General features: G+C 36.6%; 6 protein-coding genes across 6 annotated transcripts; all 6 read left to right on the top strand.

Annotated features, from left to right (window-relative positions):
- The first annotated feature begins 518 nt into the window (after window positions 1-518).
- On the top strand, window positions 519-929 carry LOC142242643 (histone H3). Its single transcript, XM_075314209.1, has one exon. The coding sequence runs from the start codon at window positions 519-521 to the stop codon at window positions 927-929; it is 411 nt and encodes a 136-aa protein (XP_075170324.1).
- Window positions 930-4,528: 3,599 nt separating this feature from the next.
- LOC142242597 (histone H2A) lies at window positions 4,529-4,903 on the top strand. Its single transcript, XM_075314163.1, has one exon. The coding sequence runs from the start codon at window positions 4,529-4,531 to the stop codon at window positions 4,901-4,903; it is 375 nt and encodes a 124-aa protein (XP_075170278.1).
- Window positions 4,904-6,555: 1,652 nt separating this feature from the next.
- Window positions 6,556-6,966, top strand: LOC142242642 (histone H3). Its single transcript, XM_075314208.1, has one exon. It carries the CDS (start codon window positions 6,556-6,558, stop codon window positions 6,964-6,966), a length of 411 nt encoding a protein of 136 aa, XP_075170323.1.
- Window positions 6,967-10,565: 3,599 nt separating this feature from the next.
- Window positions 10,566-10,940, top strand: LOC142242598 (histone H2A). The gene has a single exon (XM_075314165.1). The coding sequence runs from the start codon at window positions 10,566-10,568 to the stop codon at window positions 10,938-10,940; it is 375 nt and encodes a 124-aa protein (XP_075170280.1).
- A 7,371-nt stretch (window positions 10,941-18,311) lies between these two features.
- LOC142242641 (histone H3) lies at window positions 18,312-18,722 on the top strand. The gene has a single exon (XM_075314207.1). It carries the CDS (start codon window positions 18,312-18,314, stop codon window positions 18,720-18,722), a length of 411 nt encoding a protein of 136 aa, XP_075170322.1.
- A 3,599-nt stretch (window positions 18,723-22,321) lies between these two features.
- LOC142242599 (histone H2A) lies at window positions 22,322-22,696 on the top strand. The gene has a single exon (XM_075314166.1). It carries the CDS (start codon window positions 22,322-22,324, stop codon window positions 22,694-22,696), a length of 375 nt encoding a protein of 124 aa, XP_075170281.1.
- Window positions 22,697-22,779: the final 83 nt, after the last annotated feature.

The raw sequence follows: 22,779 nt of genomic DNA, 5'->3' as shown, positions 1-22,779 counted from the left end.
TCCAAAAACACCTTGAGGACACCACGGGTTTCTTCGTATATCAATCCAGAGATACGTTTTACACCGCCACGACGAGCCAAACGTCTGATTGCAGGCTTGGTAATACCTTGGATGTTATCACGCAACACTTTACGATGACGTTTAGCGCCACCTTTTCCCAAGCCTTTGCCACCTTTACCACGACCAGTCATTTTTCACTTTTAAATTTCACTTCACGAATGATGCACAAGAACTAATACTGTTCCGCAGCCTATGCGCTTCTATTTATACAAAAATTCCTTGAAATGCTTACTAATATTAATAACACGATCTACCCTCGGGTTCGTTCGTGTATACTTCGTGTATATACAGGCAGCTGTAAGATACAATATTTCAATCTTTCCCCACACACACCCTTAACTAACAGTTTGCGCGCTCAATTTTTCTATAAATATGCGCGTTCATGCTCGGCACACAAGTAATAACGTTTTGACAGTGTTTGTGTTCATATCTTGTGAAGTGAAGAATTAAAGTGAAAAATGGCTCGTACTAAGCAAACTGCCCGTAAATCTACCGGTGGCAAAGCCCCTCGTAAGCAATTGGCTACTAAAGCTGCTCGTAAGAGTGCCCCAGCCACCGGCGGTGTCAAGAAGCCCCATCGTTTCCGCCCTGGTACCGTTGCTTTGCGTGAAATCCGTCGTTACCAAAAGAGCACAGAATTGTTGATCCGCAAATTGCCTTTCCAACGTTTGGTTCGTGAAATTGCCCAAGATTTCAAAACTGACTTGCGTTTCCAGAGTTCTGCTGTCATGGCCTTGCAAGAAGCTAGCGAAGCCTACTTGGTTGGTCTATTCGAAGATACCAACTTGTGCGCTATCCATGCTAAGCGTGTCACCATCATGCCTAAGGATATCCAATTGGCCAGACGTATTCGTGGAGAACGTGCTTAAATTTTTGACATATTAAAAGCCAACTTTTTTTACAAAAACAATCGGTCCTTTTCAGGACCACAATATTTTTATAAAAAGAGAAAAAATTTTTTCAATACTTTACAGTTGACAAGAATTTATTCTTAATTATTTGATATCAATAAAATATATTGCATTTGTGTTTTTTTTTTTGTATTAGGTTGGATATGAAGGGAATGTTGATATATGATGTAGATTTTGCTTTCCAATGGTTTTACATTTTTTCGTACTCATTCACAATTTATTTTCTATTAATTTATTTTTTCAAAAGAAGAAAAGATATAAGTAGGAGGATTTGTTTCTTATTTTCATCTAATGCTACATTCAATGCGGCAAACATTTTATGAAATATTTTCTAACCCTAATCTAAATCGGAGATGGTTTTTGAATTTTCTAGGGTGTTTATTGTTTATATATTTCCTAAAGTCGTTAGACTTAAATTTATTCCATCTGTTGTTATAATTCTTTTAGTTTTTTTTTTGCGAAATTTTATATCAAAAATAGCCAATTACTTTACTTCTTAAAATTTGGCTAGAGGTGGTATATCAGCTATGGCAAATTTTTATTCATAGTATTTCGATTTAAAATTTTGTTAAAATGGTATTATAATCCGACATGTATTTTTTCTACGATGTTTTAATATTTTTCATATATACATTTCATTTCTTTTGCAAATATTTTAATTTTATGGTTTCAACTATATTCAACATTGTTAACATCGCTGTACATGATATACCACACCTTCACGATTATTTTAACTTTTCGTTACAATTTGACACTTTTTATTATTAATGTTATATTTTAGTAGAAATTTGTGATTTCTATTATATTTTTGAATGAAAATTTCCTAAAACATTTTCACTTTTGAGCTTTCAAATTAATTTGCAGAAAAACTTTTATTCATGGAAAATATCCCAATATGATGAATTCCACTGTCATAGACGACATAATATAATTGAATATTTTACCATGAAAACTATGCAAAATGTATAATTTTTTCGTATTTTTTTAAAGAAAACATATCAAGATTCCCTATAATTTTTTTATTTTATACAATTTTCAATAAAAATACTAAAATTTATATAATTTAGTTGGAAATTTATGATGACACTTTTATAAACTTTCAACTCAAAAGATTATAATACTCTAGTCCTTCAATATTATTAATTGAAGTCCTTTTTGTCATTTAGGTGGATATCTCTACTAGAGAAATGTGATAAATTCCAATTAAATATATTTACTATGTCATCATAAATTTAATTATTCTATCAAAACTTTTGTGAAAAAATTTATTCTCTTCCACACAAGAATTCACAAAATTTCGTAGCTGACTACTATGTACTTCTCATAATTCCGATGTACCCAAGAATAGCTACGTTGAACGGTAAAAAATATATATAACCAACGTACACGCGTGTTAGTGTATATTAGTGTTTGAAGTGAAAAATATAGTGAAACATGTCTGACGCCGCCGTAGTTGAAGCCACCGCATCTCCAGTTGCCGCTGTTGAGAAAAAGGCACCTAAAAAAGCTGCTGCCAAGGCAAAGAAGCCCTCTGCTGCCCCATCTCATCCACCAACCCAACAAATGGTCGATGCTGCCATCAAAACATTGAAAGAACGTGGTGGTTCATCATTGCCTGCCATCAAGAAATATTTGGCCAGCACCTACAAAGTTGATGCCCAAAAATTGGCTCCCTTCATCAAGAAGTATTTGAAGGGCGCTGTTGCCAGTGGAAAATTGATCCAAACTAAAGGTAAGGGTGCATCTGGTTCATTCAAAATGTCTAAAGCAATGAGCGCCGAAAAGAAGAAGGCCCCAGCTGGTGATAAGAAAAAGAAGGCTGCCGCACCCAAAAAGGCCAGTGGAGAAAAGAAGGCTGCTGCAAAGAAACCTTCTGCCGCTAAGAAGACAGCAGAAAAGAAGAAGACCGAAAAGGCTAAGGCTAAAACTGCCAAAAAGACCGGTACAGTTAAAGCTAAACCAGCAAAAACCGCCGCCAAGGCCAAGGCCTCCGCCACAAAACCAAAAGCACCCAAGGCAAAAACAGTAGCAGCAGCCAAACCCAAAAAGGCCGCCGCTGCCAAGAAACCAGCTGCTAAAAAAGCCGCCGCCAAGAAGTAAATTTTCTATTTCATGGCAGAATGATTATTTTCGATATTCGAAAGCAGTTTATCTAACAGCCCTTTTCAGGGCTACAAAATATCTTTGAAAAAGAGAACAAATTTTATGCAAACAATTTTGTTTTTTTACCTAATTTTTATTTAAATAAATATACATTGTACTTAATCTATTTTTCACGGTAAAATTGAAATTTATAATCACATGTTTTATGGGAATTTTTCCAAAACTGGATTAGCCAATTGGGATGTGGTAATAAACCGCAGCAATTAGAATTCTAGAAAAAAAGGTTTCATGTACCTACGCATAGAGTCATCATCAAAACTCTCTCTCACACACACACATCCTTTAACTACGCCATTTACAGTAATGCATACGATCAATGTAATAGAGTCTTTTACTCTGAGAAAAATATTATAGCGACGTTATTATAATGAAGAAAAATAAAAAGAAGAAATATTGAAGTCTTTTACTCTGAGAAAAATATTATAGCGACGTTATTATAATGAAGAAAAATAAAAAGAAGAAATATTGAAGAAACAGTAATGAAATGCCAAATTAGAATTTTAATAGAAGTTAGACATAGTAATGAAATGCCATAATAGAATTTTAATAAAATGAAGATTACAACATTGAATTTATCTTAGTTGAAAAATCAATTATTTGTTATTATTCGATGGAAGATGTATTTATTTTTTTTTTTGTTATTGAAATAAAATAAGGATATTTTGTTTTTAGTTGATCAACAAAGAAAATCTCTTTTTTAATGATTTTTGTGGCCCTGAAAAGGGCCTTTGATGGTGGAGGAAATAAATTTTCGACGAAATATAAAGCCATTTACTTGGAGCTGGTGTACTTAGTAACGGCTTTGGTACCTTCACTGACAGCGTGCTTAGCCAATTCACCGGGCAATAATAGACGAACGGCAGTTTGGATTTCCCGACTGGTGATGGTGGAACGCTTGTTGTAGTGAGCCAAACGAGAGGCTTCGGCGGCAATACGTTCGAAGATATCATTAACGAAACTGTTCATGATGCTCATTGCCTTTGAAGAGATACCAGTATCGGGATGTACTTGCTTCAACACTTTGTAAATGTAGATGGCATAACTCTCCTTACGCTTGGTGCGTCTCTTGGTCTTGTCACCCTTTGTGATGTTCTTTTGGGCTTTGCCGGCCTTCTTTGCTGCTTTACCACTGGCTTTTGGAGGCATTTTCACTATTTTTTTTTCACACAAACACTGTTTACACTGTTCAAAAGAGAATTTTGTGTGTGCGCAGCGATGAGCACACATTTGTACCATTTCGTGGACAAGATATTCAGGTAGCCTCTTCGTGCAGCAAAACAACCCTCAAATGTATTAAATAGCTCGAACGAAAAGTATATAAAGAACTGACAACTAGTTAAACGCTATCATTAGTGTTTTGTGAAGTGAAGTGAAAAAGAAAAAAAAATTGAAACATGTCTGGACGCGGTAAAGGTGGCAAAGTTAAGGGAAAGGCAAAGTCTCGTTCCAATCGTGCTGGGCTTCAATTCCCCGTCGGTCGTATTCATCGTCTTTTGCGCAAAGGCAACTATGCTGAGCGTGTTGGTGCTGGAGCTCCAGTTTACTTGGCTGCTGTGATGGAATACTTGGCCGCTGAAGTTCTTGAATTGGCTGGTAACGCTGCTCGTGACAACAAAAAGACAAGAATTATCCCTCGTCACTTGCAATTGGCTATCCGTAATGACGAAGAATTGAACAAATTGTTGTCCGGTGTCACCATTGCTCAAGGTGGTGTATTGCCAAACATCCAAGCTGTTCTCTTGCCCAAGAAGACCGAAAAGAAGGCTTAAATTATCTACAAGAAAATGTAAATACAGACCATCGTATCTCTATCAAACAACAATCCGTCCTTTTCAGGACGACAAAACATTTTTAAAAAGAGAAAAAATATTTTCAAACAATATAATTTCATACATACTTTTTTTCAGTAACAATAAAATTTACTATAAAAAAATTATATGAAGATATATATACATATATTTAGTTTTCATCTGTTATGACATCGAAAAATTTCGTCACTTCATTTTTTCATTTTGTTCCTATCTAATGTCATTTATTCCTAATATCGAAAAACAACAAATTCCCACCAATTTCATTAAGAGAGCATTCGTTTTCTGAGCCGAAGTGTTTTTATTTTCATCTGTATCAACTCTGATTATTTACTACATATGTATCTTTTGTATGCTTTGGCAAAGCCGAAGTCTAGTAGGATCGTAAGTGTTCGTAACTTCTAGCGGGAAGTTGCAAATAGTTGATGACAGAGAAAGCTGTTTGTATCAATACATACATAACTGATTTCTGCAAAAAGAGAGTAAGAACGTCACGCAAAAGAACAAATAAATGACACTAGGATCGAGTACAGTGCAACATAGAATCATTTTCTTTGATTTCTGCAAAAAGAGAGTAAGAGAATCATAGAATCATTTTCTTTGGGGAATGGGACGAGAAATGACATATAGAGAATTGCATATATGTTTCGTATGTATTACATTCGTAGTGTTTTTCTTTTGTAGCGTATGTCATGTTTTTCAAGTGCCGACGGCAGAAAAATAGCATAGTAGTCGCCTTTGGTAAGTCCATACATAATTGTTTCATTGGGTTAGTAACAATGTTTTGCCGACGGCAAACCAAATGTTTGTAATTTTATTTAAACCAAGTAAATTTAAAATTTTATTATTAAAATAATTAAATAAATTTGTAACAAGATGATCTCTTTTGTAAATATATTTTGTGGTCCTGAAAAGGACCGATTGTTTTTGTATTAAAGTATTTAAATATTCTCCAAATAGCGTCAAGAAAATGTTTAACCGCCGAAACCGTACAAAGTGCGGCCTTGTCTCTTCAAAGCGTAGACGACATCCATAGCGGTGACGGTTTTACGCTTAGCATGTTCGGTGTAGGTGACAGCATCACGAATAACGTTTTCCAAAAACACCTTGAGGACACCACGGGTTTCTTCGTATATCAATCCAGAGATACGTTTTACACCGCCACGACGAGCCAAACGTCTGATTGCAGGCTTGGTAATACCTTGGATGTTATCACGCAACACTTTACGATGACGTTTAGCGCCACCTTTTCCCAAGCCTTTGCCACCTTTACCACGACCAGTCATTTTTCACTTTTAAATTTCACTTCACGAATGATGCACAAGAACTAATACTGTTCCGCAGCCTATGCGCTTCTATTTATACAAAAATTCCTTGAAATGCTTACTAATATTAATAACACGATCTACCCTCGGGTTCGTTCGTGTATACTTCGTGTATATACAGGCAGCTGTAAGATACAATATTTCAATCTTTCCCCACACACACCCTTAACTAACAGTTTGCGCGCTCAATTTTTCTATAAATATGCGCGTTCATGCTCGGCACACAAGTAATAACGTTTTGACAGTGTTTGTGTTCATATCTTGTGAAGTGAAGAATTAAAGTGAAAAATGGCTCGTACTAAGCAAACTGCCCGTAAATCTACCGGTGGCAAAGCCCCTCGTAAGCAATTGGCTACTAAAGCTGCTCGTAAGAGTGCCCCAGCCACCGGCGGTGTCAAGAAGCCCCATCGTTTCCGCCCTGGTACCGTTGCTTTGCGTGAAATCCGTCGTTACCAAAAGAGCACAGAATTGTTGATCCGCAAATTGCCTTTCCAACGTTTGGTTCGTGAAATTGCCCAAGATTTCAAAACTGACTTGCGTTTCCAGAGTTCTGCTGTCATGGCCTTGCAAGAAGCTAGCGAAGCCTACTTGGTTGGTCTATTCGAAGATACCAACTTGTGCGCTATCCATGCTAAGCGTGTCACCATCATGCCTAAGGATATCCAATTGGCCAGACGTATTCGTGGAGAACGTGCTTAAATTTTTGACATATTAAAAGCCAACTTTTTTTACAAAAACAATCGGTCCTTTTCAGGACCACAATATTTTTATAAAAAGAGAAAAAATTTTTTCAATACTTTACAGTTGACAAGAATTTATTCTTAATTATTTGATATCAATAAAATATATTGCATTTGTGTTTTTTTTTTTGTATTAGGTTGGATATGAAGGGAATGTTGATATATGATGTAGATTTTGCTTTCCAATGGTTTTACATTTTTTCGTACTCATTCACAATTTATTTTCTATTAATTTATTTTTTCAAAAGAAGAAAAGATATAAGTAGGAGGATTTGTTTCTTATTTTCATCTAATGCTACATTCAATGCGGCAAACATTTTATGAAATATTTTCTAACCCTAATCTAAATCGGAGATGGTTTTTGAATTTTCTAGGGTGTTTATTGTTTATATATTTCCTAAAGTCGTTAGACTTAAATTTATTCCATCTGTTGTTATAATTCTTTTAGTTTTTTTTTTGCGAAATTTTATATCAAAAATAGCCAATTACTTTACTTCTTAAAATTTGGCTAGAGGTGGTATATCAGCTATGGCAAATTTTTATTCATAGTATTTCGATTTAAAATTTTGTTAAAATGGTATTATAATCCGACATGTATTTTTTCTACGATGTTTTAATATTTTTCATATATACATTTCATTTCTTTTGCAAATATTTTAATTTTATGGTTTCAACTATATTCAACATTGTTAACATCGCTGTACATGATATACCACACCTTCACGATTATTTTAACTTTTCGTTACAATTTGACACTTTTTATTATTAATGTTATATTTTAGTAGAAATTTGTGATTTCTATTATATTTTTGAATGAAAATTTCCTAAAACATTTTCACTTTTGAGCTTTCAAATTAATTTGCAGAAAAACTTTTATTCATGGAAAATATCCCAATATGATGAATTCCACTGTCATAGACGACATAATATAATTGAATATTTTACCATGAAAACTATGCAAAATGTATAATTTTTTCGTATTTTTTTAAAGAAAACATATCAAGATTCCCTATAATTTTTTTATTTTATACAATTTTCAATAAAAATACTAAAATTTATATAATTTAGTTGGAAATTTATGATGACACTTTTATAAACTTTCAACTCAAAAGATTATAATACTCTAGTCCTTCAATATTATTAATTGAAGTCCTTTTTGTCATTTAGGTGGATATCTCTACTAGAGAAATGTGATAAATTCCAATTAAATATATTTACTATGTCATCATAAATTTAATTATTCTATCAAAACTTTTGTGAAAAAATTTATTCTCTTCCACACAAGAATTCACAAAATTTCGTAGCTGACTACTATGTACTTCTCATAATTCCGATGTACCCAAGAATAGCTACGTTGAACGGTAAAAAATATATATAACCAACGTACACGCGTGTTAGTGTATATTAGTGTTTGAAGTGAAAAATATAGTGAAACATGTCTGACGCCGCCGTAGTTGAAGCCACCGCATCTCCAGTTGCCGCTGTTGAGAAAAAGGCACCTAAAAAAGCTGCTGCCAAGGCAAAGAAGCCCTCTGCTGCCCCATCTCATCCACCAACCCAACAAATGGTCGATGCTGCCATCAAAACATTGAAAGAACGTGGTGGTTCATCATTGCCTGCCATCAAGAAATATTTGGCCAGCACCTACAAAGTTGATGCCCAAAAATTGGCTCCCTTCATCAAGAAGTATTTGAAGGGCGCTGTTGCCAGTGGAAAATTGATCCAAACTAAAGGTAAGGGTGCATCTGGTTCATTCAAAATGTCTAAAGCAATGAGCGCCGAAAAGAAGAAGGCCCCAGCTGGTGATAAGAAAAAGAAGGCTGCCGCACCCAAAAAGGCCAGTGGAGAAAAGAAGGCTGCTGCAAAGAAACCTTCTGCCGCTAAGAAGACAGCAGAAAAGAAGAAGACCGAAAAGGCTAAGGCTAAAACTGCCAAAAAGACCGGTACAGTTAAAGCTAAACCAGCAAAAACCGCCGCCAAGGCCAAGGCCTCCGCCACAAAACCAAAAGCACCCAAGGCAAAAACAGTAGCAGCAGCCAAACCCAAAAAGGCCGCCGCTGCCAAGAAACCAGCTGCTAAAAAAGCCGCCGCCAAGAAGTAAATTTTCTATTTCATGGCAGAATGATTATTTTCGATATTCGAAAGCAGTTTATCTAACAGCCCTTTTCAGGGCTACAAAATATCTTTGAAAAAGAGAACAAATTTTATGCAAACAATTTTGTTTTTTTACCTAATTTTTATTTAAATAAATATACATTGTACTTAATCTATTTTTCACGGTAAAATTGAAATTTATAATCACATGTTTTATGGGAATTTTTCCAAAACTGGATTAGCCAATTGGGATGTGGTAATAAACCGCAGCAATTAGAATTCTAGAAAAAAAGGTTTCATGTACCTACGCATAGAGTCATCATCAAAACTCTCTCTCACACACACACATCCTTTAACTACGCCATTTACAGTAATGCATACGATCAATGTAATAGAGTCTTTTACTCTGAGAAAAATATTATAGCGACGTTATTATAATGAAGAAAAATAAAAAGAAGAAATATTGAAGTCTTTTACTCTGAGAAAAATATTATAGCGACGTTATTATAATGAAGAAAAATAAAAAGAAGAAATATTGAAGAAACAGTAATGAAATGCCAAATTAGAATTTTAATAGAAGTTAGACATAGTAATGAAATGCCATAATAGAATTTTAATAAAATGAAGATTACAACATTGAATTTATCTTAGTTGAAAAATCAATTATTTGTTATTATTCGATGGAAGATGTATTTATTTTTTTTTTTGTTATTGAAATAAAATAAGGATATTTTGTTTTTAGTTGATCAACAAAGAAAATCTCTTTTTTAATGATTTTTGTGGCCCTGAAAAGGGCCTTTGATGGTGGAGGAAATAAATTTTCGACGAAATATAAAGCCATTTACTTGGAGCTGGTGTACTTAGTAACGGCTTTGGTACCTTCACTGACAGCGTGCTTAGCCAATTCACCGGGCAATAATAGACGAACGGCAGTTTGGATTTCCCGACTGGTGATGGTGGAACGCTTGTTGTAGTGAGCCAAACGAGAGGCTTCGGCGGCAATACGTTCGAAGATATCATTAACGAAACTGTTCATGATGCTCATTGCCTTTGAAGAGATACCAGTATCGGGATGTACTTGCTTCAACACTTTGTAAATGTAGATGGCATAACTCTCCTTACGCTTGGTGCGTCTCTTGGTCTTGTCACCCTTTGTGATGTTCTTTTGGGCTTTGCCGGCCTTCTTTGCTGCTTTACCACTGGCTTTTGGAGGCATTTTCACTATTTTTTTTTCACACAAACACTGTTTACACTGTTCAAAAGAGAATTTTGTGTGTGCGCAGCGATGAGCACACATTTGTACCATTTCGTGGACAAGATATTCAGGTAGCCTCTTCGTGCAGCAAAACAACCCTCAAATGTATTAAATAGCTCGAACGAAAAGTATATAAAGAACTGACAACTAGTTAAACGCTATCATTAGTGTTTTGTGAAGTGAAGTGAAAAAGAAAAAAAAATTGAAACATGTCTGGACGCGGTAAAGGTGGCAAAGTTAAGGGAAAGGCAAAGTCTCGTTCCAATCGTGCTGGGCTTCAATTCCCCGTCGGTCGTATTCATCGTCTTTTGCGCAAAGGCAACTATGCTGAGCGTGTTGGTGCTGGAGCTCCAGTTTACTTGGCTGCTGTGATGGAATACTTGGCCGCTGAAGTTCTTGAATTGGCTGGTAACGCTGCTCGTGACAACAAAAAGACAAGAATTATCCCTCGTCACTTGCAATTGGCTATCCGTAATGACGAAGAATTGAACAAATTGTTGTCCGGTGTCACCATTGCTCAAGGTGGTGTATTGCCAAACATCCAAGCTGTTCTCTTGCCCAAGAAGACCGAAAAGAAGGCTTAAATTATCTACAAGAAAATGTAAATACAGACCATCGTATCTCTATCAAACAACAATCCGTCCTTTTCAGGACGACAAAACATTTTTAAAAAGAGAAAAAATATTTTCAAACAATATAATTTCATACATACTTTTTTTCAGTAACAATAAAATTTACTATAAAAAAATTATATGAAGATATATATACATATATTTAGTTTTCATCTGTTATGACATCGAAAAATTTCGTCACTTCATTTTTTCATTTTGTTCCTATCTAATGTCATTTATTCCTAATATCGAAAAACAACAAATTCCCACCAATTTCATTAAGAGAGCATTCGTTTTCTGAGCCGAAGTGTTTTTATTTTCATCTGTATCAACTCTGATTATTTACTACATATGTATCTTTTGTATGCTTTGGCAAAGCCGAAGTCTAGTAGGATCGTAAGTGTTCGTAACTTCTAGCGGGAAGTTGCAAATAGTTGATGACAGAGAAAGCTGTTTGTATCAATACATACATAACTGATTTCTGCAAAAAGAGAGTAAGAACGTCACGCAAAAGAACAAATAAATGACACTAGGATCGAGTACAGTGCAACATAGAATCATTTTCTTTGATTTCTGCAAAAAGAGAGTAAGAGAATCATAGAATCATTTTCTTTGGGGAATGGGACGAGAAATGACATATAGAGAATTGCATATATGTTTCGTATGTATTACATTCGTAGTGTTTTTCTTTTGTAGCGTATGTCATGTTTTTCAAGTGCCGACGGCAGAAAAATAGCATAGTAGTCGCCTTTGGTAAGTCCATACATAATTGTTTCATTGGGTTAGTAACAATGTTTTGCCGACGGCAAACCAAATGTTTGTAATTTTATTTAAACCAAGTAAATTTAAAATTTTATTATTAAAATAATTAAATAAATTTGTAACAAGATGATCTCTTTTGTAAATATATTTTGTGGTCCTGAAAAGGACCGATTGTTTTTGTATTAAAGTATTTAAATATTCTCCAAATAGCGTCAAGAAAATGTTTAACCGCCGAAACCGTACAAAGTGCGGCCTTGTCTCTTCAAAGCGTAGACGACATCCATAGCGGTGACGGTTTTACGCTTAGCATGTTCGGTGTAGGTGACAGCATCACGAATAACGTTTTCCAAAAACACCTTGAGGACACCACGGGTTTCTTCGTATATCAATCCAGAGATACGTTTTACACCGCCACGACGAGCCAAACGTCTGATTGCAGGCTTGGTAATACCTTGGATGTTATCACGCAACACTTTACGATGACGTTTAGCGCCACCTTTTCCCAAGCCTTTGCCACCTTTACCACGACCAGTCATTTTTCACTTTTAAATTTCACTTCACGAATGATGCACAAGAACTAATACTGTTCCGCAGATTCAGATTCAGATTCGTTTTTATTTTCCATTAGTCTTAAATCTAATTTTACAATATTTAAATCTTGTATCTTATATTATATTGATATCTACTCCTCAGCATGAACATAGAGATTCATTTTTCTAGGAATGCATTCGTTTCGTTAAATATTAAGTAGCTCAGAAAGACTAGACCACTTTATAATGCCAATTTTGTTTGTTATTTCAATTTGTATGAATTTCCCGTTAAAAAAGGGTAAAAAAATCGGGAACACTTTTTGGTTTTTTTCATTGATGCTTAACTACTACGATATTTACACTATTTACAAAAATAAAACTAAAAAATAATAAAATAAAATAAAATAGGGGATTCAAGTCTACTAATTGAAGGTATTTACAAAAAGAAAAAAGATTGGAATAGGAAAAAAAAGGAAACTAAGGGAACGTATTTACAAAGATTGCCGGACTATGTGGATCACGACAAGGTCATTGTGCTAGGCTGTACGTATTGCTCAAAGAGTCTAGTGACCCGAGCGTTCTATTGAAGAAAACCAGTCTTCCATCATCATCAAATAAGAGACCATCATCATCGAGGTACTGAAGGCATATAGGGGGGAGATGGCTGCCCATCTCAGCGGCCCTCTGATAAACCTCCCTTGTAGCACAACCACCCCTGACTAAACCATTCGGGTGCGTTATATTTTTTCCAATTCTGGCCAGCGTCGACCTCACCATGAAGGCGTCTATCCTTGGCGTTCCACTTGATTCATATACCAGTTCATTAGAGGGCGAACGATAACGTCCATCTATGGAAGTGCCCCGAAGGCAGAGGCAATGTCTCAAAATCTTCCTTTCGAGTATTCTTACTCTCTCCATTTGAGTCGAGGAAACATTAAACCATATGGGGAAACCATATGATATAACTGGTCTGACAGCAACCTTGTATATTATCATTTTCACCTGTCGAGTGAGTCCCCTTCTTTGTCCCATGGCCTTTTGTAGCGCCTGATACGCCGCCCTACCTTTCCTAATTGCTTCATCCACCTGTTTGGTGAAGGAAAAGTTCTCTTGGAATTTCACACCCAGGTATTTCAGTTCACCATCATTCCGGATAACCTCATTTCTAATCCTGATCATAGGGGTGAATCCCCTAGCATTCCTATATAATGTGTTTCTTCTGCCCTTGAAGATGATAGATCTACATTTGGGTATGTTCAGTTTCAGCCTCCATCTATCGAAGTAGTCCGAGAGTACTGTTAAATACTGTTCTAGGCGGGTTTGCGCGATCCTAGCCCTCGCATGAGTAGCCGCTACCAGTATGTCATCAGCATACATTATCAACAGATCATTACCATGGGGCTGTGGGATATCTGCCAGATATAAATTATATAGTGTCGGGCCCAGGATTGATCCCTGAGGCACTCCAGCCAAGACACTCCTGGGACCCGATGTCTCCTCTTGAACTCGCACCGTGAACGATCTTCCCATGAGATAATTTCCAATCAATTTGGTCAAGTGTGATTCAATACCATAATTTCCCATTTTCTCCAAAAGGCCCTCGTGCCAGACCGTATCGAATGCTTTTTCAAAATCGAGGCTGACCGCCACCGTCGCACTACGGTCCATGAAGCCCCTGGACACTTTATCGGTCAAAACAGTTAGAGCATGCTCTGTGGATGTCTCTGCTCTAAAACCAAATTGGAAATCCCCAACCACATGGTTATCCTCAATTTGATCCTCCAATCTATCCAGAATCAAAGCTTCAAATAGTTTGCCAAGATTTGATAATAATGATATGGGCCTGTAAGACTTAGGGTCTGTTGGGTCTTTTCCTGGTTTTAATATCGGCACAACAATAGCCCTCTTCCATTTAGATGGGAAATATGCAGAGTTTAGGCATTGATTATATAAAATGGCCAGGTGTGTCCAGATTCTACGATCAATTCTCCTTACCACAAAATTAGGTATGCCATCCTCACCGGAGCTCTTTTTATTGTTCAATCTTCTCAATCTAGCACCTATCTCATCGGATTTGATGAACCTAATAGGACTTGTATATGATGCTCCAGTTCGTTCTCCATTTGCAAGTATTTGAGATCCAAAAGACACTAAAGGGGGCGGGGGATCGCCAGAAACTGCCAGTCCAGCCGTATTCACTTGTCCCTGGACGTCAGCAAAAGTTGATGCCAATAACTCCGTCTTCTCCCTATCAGAGCTAATAGTCTGGCCTCCGTTGCATATGAGATCACCAGTCGCCCTTCCTGCCTTGGTGCATGTGAGTTTCTTCACATCTTTGAAAAGATTATTACCTGGTCTAATCGACGAAAGTATCCTAACACAATGTTCCTCCTCGAATAATGTTATTCTTTCTCTTATTATCTTATCCAATAGGCGGATTTGCACTCTAATTTCTCTTGCGTCTTGATGATTGTGTATTCTGAAAATCCGTCTTCTAAGGTTTTTCTTCTGGGAGATTAAGGAAATTATGTCCCTCGGTAGTCGATTCATCCTGCCGACTCCTGGTTTTCTCTTCGGAATGCTGTTTTCCATGGCCGTCTTCACTGAAGCCGTGAGGAAGTCCACGTGCTCATCAATTTCAGATATTGTCAAATTCCGGTCCACAGGTGGGATTCTTGTAGACAAAATTTCATTCAAAGAGTCGTTAAATACACGGTTCCTCATTTTCCCATATAAGTAGATTTCATCAGGGTCCCGTACCTCTAGGTCGCTGAGCATAATATTAATCTCAACTGCCCTATGGTCCGAGTCGTAATCTAGTGTCCGTAGTCCGTTCACTGTTTGTCCTCCGTTTGGTCCGTCAGTAAGTCTTATATCAGCTGAAGTCAAGAAAATGTCTATAAATGATGTCCCAGTTGTTGGGCTATTAGTTGGTCTAATTACCAACGTTGGGCTCATATCAAGCCATCTTTTGAGAGTCCTTCCACGGGTGTTATCCAGACAATCCCCCCAATATGTGTGTCTCGCATTGAGATCACCACCAATCACTGCACAATCAGGTCCTATTATGGTCTCTAACATATCTAAATCTATCCTATTCAACACCGCCCTAGGGCTCGAATATAATGATATAAATAAAATCGCCCTATTGCCTATACCCCTAACTTTAACAATAGTACCCTCCAGATCTATGAAACGGACAGACAGTCTTTCCCCCTTTATATTTTCCCTGAGGCATATCGCCGTACCACCCCCATTACCATTATTCCTATTTTGACGAAAAACCGTGTAGCCCTCCAGTTCAAAAGTATGATTGTCCTTAAGTTTATGCTCAGCGACCATTAAGACGTCAGGTTTTTTCGCCTTCACAAACAGATTAAGATAGTGTCTCCTAGCTAGGGACACTATAGAGTTGACATTGATGAAAATACATTTAATGTTGTCCATTTTCACGGAAACTCCATAACAACCCCATCATGGCTTGCATCTTCTCGTCATCATTTCTCAGGCGGCTATACTCAACCCGGAACTGATCAATCCTTCTCATACAGGTCAGAAAATCCTGACCTAATACTCTTTTGACCTCATTATTGAAGCCAGCCATTGCCGCGCTAGCCCTTGCCATTTCAGTATTGTTCCCTCGAACTTCTTCTCTCCCTTCAGGGCTCATAAACAAAAATGAGGAGGGCATCGCCTGTGGTCCTCGCGTAACATTTGCATAAGACAAATTGCCAGTCCTGGGGGCACTACGTCCCGGGTTTGGAACATTGCGAGCAGGTATAGCATTATATCTCGCGGCCTTGGCTGCCTGATCAGCAGCCTTTCTTTCTGCTATTTTGCGGACTAAATCAAGTCTTCTGGGACAGTTCCTATCGCTAGCAACATGTCCTTCCATATTACAGTTAACACATCGGACTGGAATCCCAATCGTCTGTACTATCGCTCCAGTTTTCGGGTCAGTGGTGGTGAACTCCTTGTTATTGTGTTCTTTATCAGGAATCTCGCATTTTCCGGGGCCATGGGATTGACCACACTTAACACATCGAAATTCTAAATGACAATTTACTGACGAATGTCCAAATCGCTGGCAATTTCTACATTGCAATAATCCTCCTTTCTTCAGCCTGGACATGCTCACTTTGCAGTTTATGATATACTGAATCTTGCGGAACGCCTGGACATCCGACCCCATGGAGAGCTGTACGATCCATCTGTCATTCTCAAGGTTCATCAAATTCTTTATGTCTATGTCAAGGTTTTTCTTGAGTAGAAAAGCCCTAACCTCCTCAACATCATAGGTCTTTGATAACCCATTTATCGCCAAAGTATATGGTTTCCTATTCTTAGGAGTATAAGTAAAGAAACGATACATCCTATCCACTAGCATCTTACATACTTTGTCGTAATCTACAAGTTCCACCATCTTTAGACATACCATGTTACGGTTCGCAATTTTTAAGGTAAAGAGGTCATGGCCTATCAAATTTCTGATTCTATTTCCTAATTCTTTAATATTGGCATTGTATATTTTAATAACAGGTGGTCTAGTCTTACCTGATTTCCTGTTGTTTTGGTTATTGTTATTGTTGTCATCATTTCCTTGTTCTGCATTTTTTGTTGAGGCACCTATTCCCGCTCCACCTCCCTTTGGGATGGCTCCTCTGCTGGTGTCAATGTGTCTCTCGTCCGCTAAAACACTGTATCGGTTGGTTGTGACCGGTATTTCAATTTCATTTGGAGTCACCTGCATTGTGACATCTTCATATCCACACGCCATATCGAAGCCTCCGGCTACTTCGATAGCATTATTATTATTATTTAAATTTGATGGAATAATTTCATCCACAGCATTATTCGAGGCATTATTATTTCCTGCGCCATTGTTATTATCATGGACATATCTCTCCAGTTCGGCTATTCTATTCAATAAAAGTTGCCTTTCTTGTTGCAATTTTTCAATTGTCTCATTGAATTGTTTGAGAGCCAAATTGAATTTCAAGGTTTCGTACGGGGAGTCGCTGTCATCCCCAGTCTTCTTCTTCCTTTTCTTCTTACGATGCTTCTTATCCACGACGGGCTGAAAGCCATCTGAAGTACATAGGGTGGCGTCAGTTGCACATTCACCCTCGTTGTCAGGGGCACCCATATTATTATTGATTATTTCAATGGCTTTTCCATGTCCACTGTTGTTTGTTATAGTTATATTAGACATATTACCAGTCTTTTTAACTGCCCCAAGATGACCAACGGCTTCCTCACGTCCACCGCTGGCACTCATGCTTGAGGCCGTTGCAACAACCCTCCTTAGAGAGTCCAATATGAAAAAAGTTCAATTTTCACTGCCTCCTTTTCGATTCTCAAAATTTCATGTGACCAGAAAAATGTTGAAAAAATTTTCTGCTTACTATGTGATTCTCACTTTTTCAGGTAAGTGACACCAATAGTCAAAATATTCGAAGACTACTATTTCTTCTCAAAAATCCAGGTAAGTATCACAAAATTCACTGCGATTTAGATTATTTTTTGTTTCAAACTGAGTGGATTAAAATTTTGTTTCAAGCTAGTGTAGTGAAATACAAAAGCCGTCGGCAAAACACCAATTGTCAATTATCAAAAAGCCGTCGGTAAAACAGCAATTTGTGTTATATAGTTTTTTAGTCTTTATCACTTTGCACTGACACTGTGAGTATTAAAGTGGACTGGCACCTTTACCACGACCAGTCATTTTTCACTTTTAAATTTCACTTCACGAATGATGCACAAGAACTAATACTGTTCCGCAGCCTATGCGCTTCTATTTATACAAAAATTCCTTGAAATGCTTACTAATATTAATAACACGATCTACCCTCGGGTTCGTTCGTGTATACTTCGTGTATATACAGGCAGCTGTAAGATACAATATTTCAATCTTTCCCCACACACACCCTTAACTAACAGTTTGCGCGCTCAATTTTTCTATAAATATGCGCGTTCATGCTCGGCACACAAGTAATAACGTTTTGACAGTGTTTGTGTTCATATCTTGTGAAGTGAAGAATTAAAGTGAAAAATGGCTCGTACTAAGCAAACTGCCCGTAAATCTACCGGTGGCAAAGCCCCTCGTAAGCAATTGGCTACTAAAGCTGCTCGTAAGAGTGCCCCAGCCACCGGCGGTGTCAAGAAGCCCCATCGTTTCCGCCCTGGTACCGTTGCTTTGCGTGAAATCCGTCGTTACCAAAAGAGCACAGAATTGTTGATCCGCAAATTGCCTTTCCAACGTTTGGTTCGTGAAATTGCCCAAGATTTCAAAACTGACTTGCGTTTCCAGAGTTCTGCTGTCATGGCCTTGCAAGAAGCTAGCGAAGCCTACTTGGTTGGTCTATTCGAAGATACCAACTTGTGCGCTATCCATGCTAAGCGTGTCACCATCATGCCTAAGGATATCCAATTGGCCAGACGTATTCGTGGAGAACGTGCTTAAATTTTTGACATATTAAAAGCCAACTTTTTTTACAAAAACAATCGGTCCTTTTCAGGACCACAATATTTTTATAAAAAGAGAAAAAATTTTTTCAATACTTTACAGTTGACAAGAATTTATTCTTAATTATTTGATATCAATAAAATATATTGCATTTGTGTTTTTTTTTTTGTATTAGGTTGGATATGAAGGGAATGTTGATATATGATGTAGATTTTGCTTTCCAATGGTTTTACATTTTTTCGTACTCATTCACAATTTATTTTCTATTAATTTATTTTTTCAAAAGAAGAAAAGATATAAGTAGGAGGATTTGTTTCTTATTTTCATCTAATGCTACATTCAATGCGGCAAACATTTTATGAAATATTTTCTAACCCTAATCTAAATCGGAGATGGTTTTTGAATTTTCTAGGGTGTTTATTGTTTATATATTTCCTAAAGTCGTTAGACTTAAATTTATTCCATCTGTTGTTATAATTCTTTTAGTTTTTTTTTTGCGAAATTTTATATCAAAAATAGCCAATTACTTTACTTCTTAAAATTTGGCTAGAGGTGGTATATCAGCTATGGCAAATTTTTATTCATAGTATTTCGATTTAAAATTTTGTTAAAATGGTATTATAATCCGACATGTATTTTTTCTACGATGTTTTAATATTTTTCATATATACATTTCATTTCTTTTGCAAATATTTTAATTTTATGGTTTCAACTATATTCAACATTGTTAACATCGCTGTACATGATATACCACACCTTCACGATTATTTTAACTTTTCGTTACAATTTGACACTTTTTATTATTAATGTTATATTTTAGTAGAAATTTGTGATTTCTATTATATTTTTGAATGAAAATTTCCTAAAACATTTTCACTTTTGAGCTTTCAAATTAATTTGCAGAAAAACTTTTATTCATGGAAAATATCCCAATATGATGAATTCCACTGTCATAGACGACATAATATAATTGAATATTTTACCATGAAAACTATGCAAAATGTATAATTTTTTCGTATTTTTTTAAAGAAAACATATCAAGATTCCCTATAATTTTTTTATTTTATACAATTTTCAATAAAAATACTAAAATTTATATAATTTAGTTGGAAATTTATGATGACACTTTTATAAACTTTCAACTCAAAAGATTATAATACTCTAGTCCTTCAATATTATTAATTGAAGTCCTTTTTGTCATTTAGGTGGATATCTCTACTAGAGAAATGTGATAAATTCCAATTAAATATATTTACTATGTCATCATAAATTTAATTATTCTATCAAAACTTTTGTGAAAAAATTTATTCTCTTCCACACAAGAATTCACAAAATTTCGTAGCTGACTACTATGTACTTCTCATAATTCCGATGTACCCAAGAATAGCTACGTTGAACGGTAAAAAATATATATAACCAACGTACACGCGTGTTAGTGTATATTAGTGTTTGAAGTGAAAAATATAGTGAAACATGTCTGACGCCGCCGTAGTTGAAGCCACCGCATCTCCAGTTGCCGCTGTTGAGAAAAAGGCACCTAAAAAAGCTGCTGCCAAGGCAAAGAAGCCCTCTGCTGCCCCATCTCATCCACCAACCCAACAAATGGTCGATGCTGCCATCAAAACATTGAAAGAACGTGGTGGTTCATCATTGCCTGCCATCAAGAAATATTTGGCCAGCACCTACAAAGTTGATGCCCAAAAATTGGCTCCCTTCATCAAGAAGTATTTGAAGGGCGCTGTTGCCAGTGGAAAATTGATCCAAACTAAAGGTAAGGGTGCATCTGGTTCATTCAAAATGTCTAAAGCAATGAGCGCCGAAAAGAAGAAGGCCCCAGCTGGTGATAAGAAAAAGAAGGCTGCCGCACCCAAAAAGGCCAGTGGAGAAAAGAAGGCTGCTGCAAAGAAACCTTCTGCCGCTAAGAAGACAGCAGAAAAGAAGAAGACCGAAAAGGCTAAGGCTAAAACTGCCAAAAAGACCGGTACAGTTAAAGCTAAACCAGCAAAAACCGCCGCCAAGGCCAAGGCCTCCGCCACAAAACCAAAAGCACCCAAGGCAAAAACAGTAGCAGCAGCCAAACCCAAAAAGGCCGCCGCTGCCAAGAAACCAGCTGCTAAAAAAGCCGCCGCCAAGAAGTAAATTTTCTATTTCATGGCAGAATGATTATTTTCGATATTCGAAAGCAGTTTATCTAACAGCCCTTTTCAGGGCTACAAAATATCTTTGAAAAAGAGAACAAATTTTATGCAAACAATTTTGTTTTTTTACCTAATTTTTATTTAAATAAATATACATTGTACTTAATCTATTTTTCACGGTAAAATTGAAATTTATAATCACATGTTTTATGGGAATTTTTCCAAAACTGGATTAGCCAATTGGGATGTGGTAATAAACCGCAGCAATTAGAATTCTAGAAAAAAAGGTTTCATGTACCTACGCATAGAGTCATCATCAAAACTCTCTCTCACACACACACATCCTTTAACTACGCCATTTACAGTAATGCATACGATCAATGTAATAGAGTCTTTTACTCTGAGAAAAATATTATAGCGACGTTATTATAATGAAGAAAAATAAAAAGAAGAAATATTGAAGTCTTTTACTCTGAGAAAAATATTATAGCGACGTTATTATAATGAAGAAAAATAAAAAGAAGAAATATTGAAGAAACAGTAATGAAATGCCAAATTAGAATTTTAATAGAAGTTAGACATAGTAATGAAATGCCATAATAGAATTTTAATAAAATGAAGATTACAACATTGAATTTATCTTAGTTGAAAAATCAATTATTTGTTATTATTCGATGGAAGATGTATTTATTTTTTTTTTTGTTATTGAAATAAAATAAGGATATTTTGTTTTTAGTTGATCAACAAAGAAAATCTCTTTTTTAATGATTTTTGTGGCCCTGAAAAGGGCCTTTGATGGTGGAGGAAATAAATTTTCGACGAAATATAAAGCCATTTACTTGGAGCTGGTGTACTTAGTAACGGCTTTGGTACCTTCACTGACAGCGTGCTTAGCCAATTCACCGGGCAATAATAGACGAACGGCAGTTTGGATTTCCCGACTGGTGATGGTGGAACGCTTGTTGTAGTGAGCCAAACGAGAGGCTTCGGCGGCAATACGTTCGAAGATATCATTAACGAAACTGTTCATGATGCTCATTGCCTTTGAAGAGATACCAGTATCGGGATGTACTTGCTTCAACACTTTGTAAATGTAGATGGCATAACTCTCCTTACGCTTGGTGCGTCTCTTGGTCTTGTCACCCTTTGTGATGTTCTTTTGGGCTTTGCCGGCCTTCTTTGCTGCTTTACCACTGGCTTTTGGAGGCATTTTCACTATTTTTTTTTCACACAAACACTGTTTACACTGTTCAAAAGAGAATTTTGTGTGTGCGCAGCGATGAGCACACATTTGTACCATTTCGTGGACAAGATATTCAGGTAGCCTCTTCGTGCAGCAAAACAACCCTCAAATGTATTAAATAGCTCGAACGAAAAGTATATAAAGAACTGACAACTAGTTAAACGCTATCATTAGTGTTTTGTGAAGTGAAGTGAAAAAGAAAAAAAAATTGAAACATGTCTGGACGCGGTAAAGGTGGCAAAGTTAAGGGAAAGGCAAAGTCTCGTTCCAATCGTGCTGGGCTTCAATTCCCCGTCGGTCGTATTCATCGTCTTTTGCGCAAAGGCAACTATGCTGAGCGTGTTGGTGCTGGAGCTCCAGTTTACTTGGCTGCTGTGATGGAATACTTGGCCGCTGAAGTTCTTGAATTGGCTGGTAACGCTGCTCGTGACAACAAAAAGACAAGAATTATCCCTCGTCACTTGCAATTGGCTATCCGTAATGACGAAGAATTGAACAAATTGTTGTCCGGTGTCACCATTGCTCAAGGTGGTGTATTGCCAAACATCCAAGCTGTTCTCTTGCCCAAGAAGACCGAAAAGAAGGCTTAAATTATCTACAAGAAAATGTAAATACAGACCATCGTATCTCTATCAAACAACAATCCGTCCTTTTCAGGACGACAAAACATTTT

The sequence above is a fragment of the Haematobia irritans genome, unplaced genomic scaffold, assembly GCF_050003625.1.
Source record: "Haematobia irritans isolate KBUSLIRL unplaced genomic scaffold, ASM5000362v1 scaffold_6, whole genome shotgun sequence".
NCBI classification, from domain to species: Eukaryota; Metazoa; Arthropoda; class Insecta; order Diptera; family Muscidae; genus Haematobia; species Haematobia irritans.
This window is presented reverse-complemented; position numbering and strand designations above follow the sequence as displayed.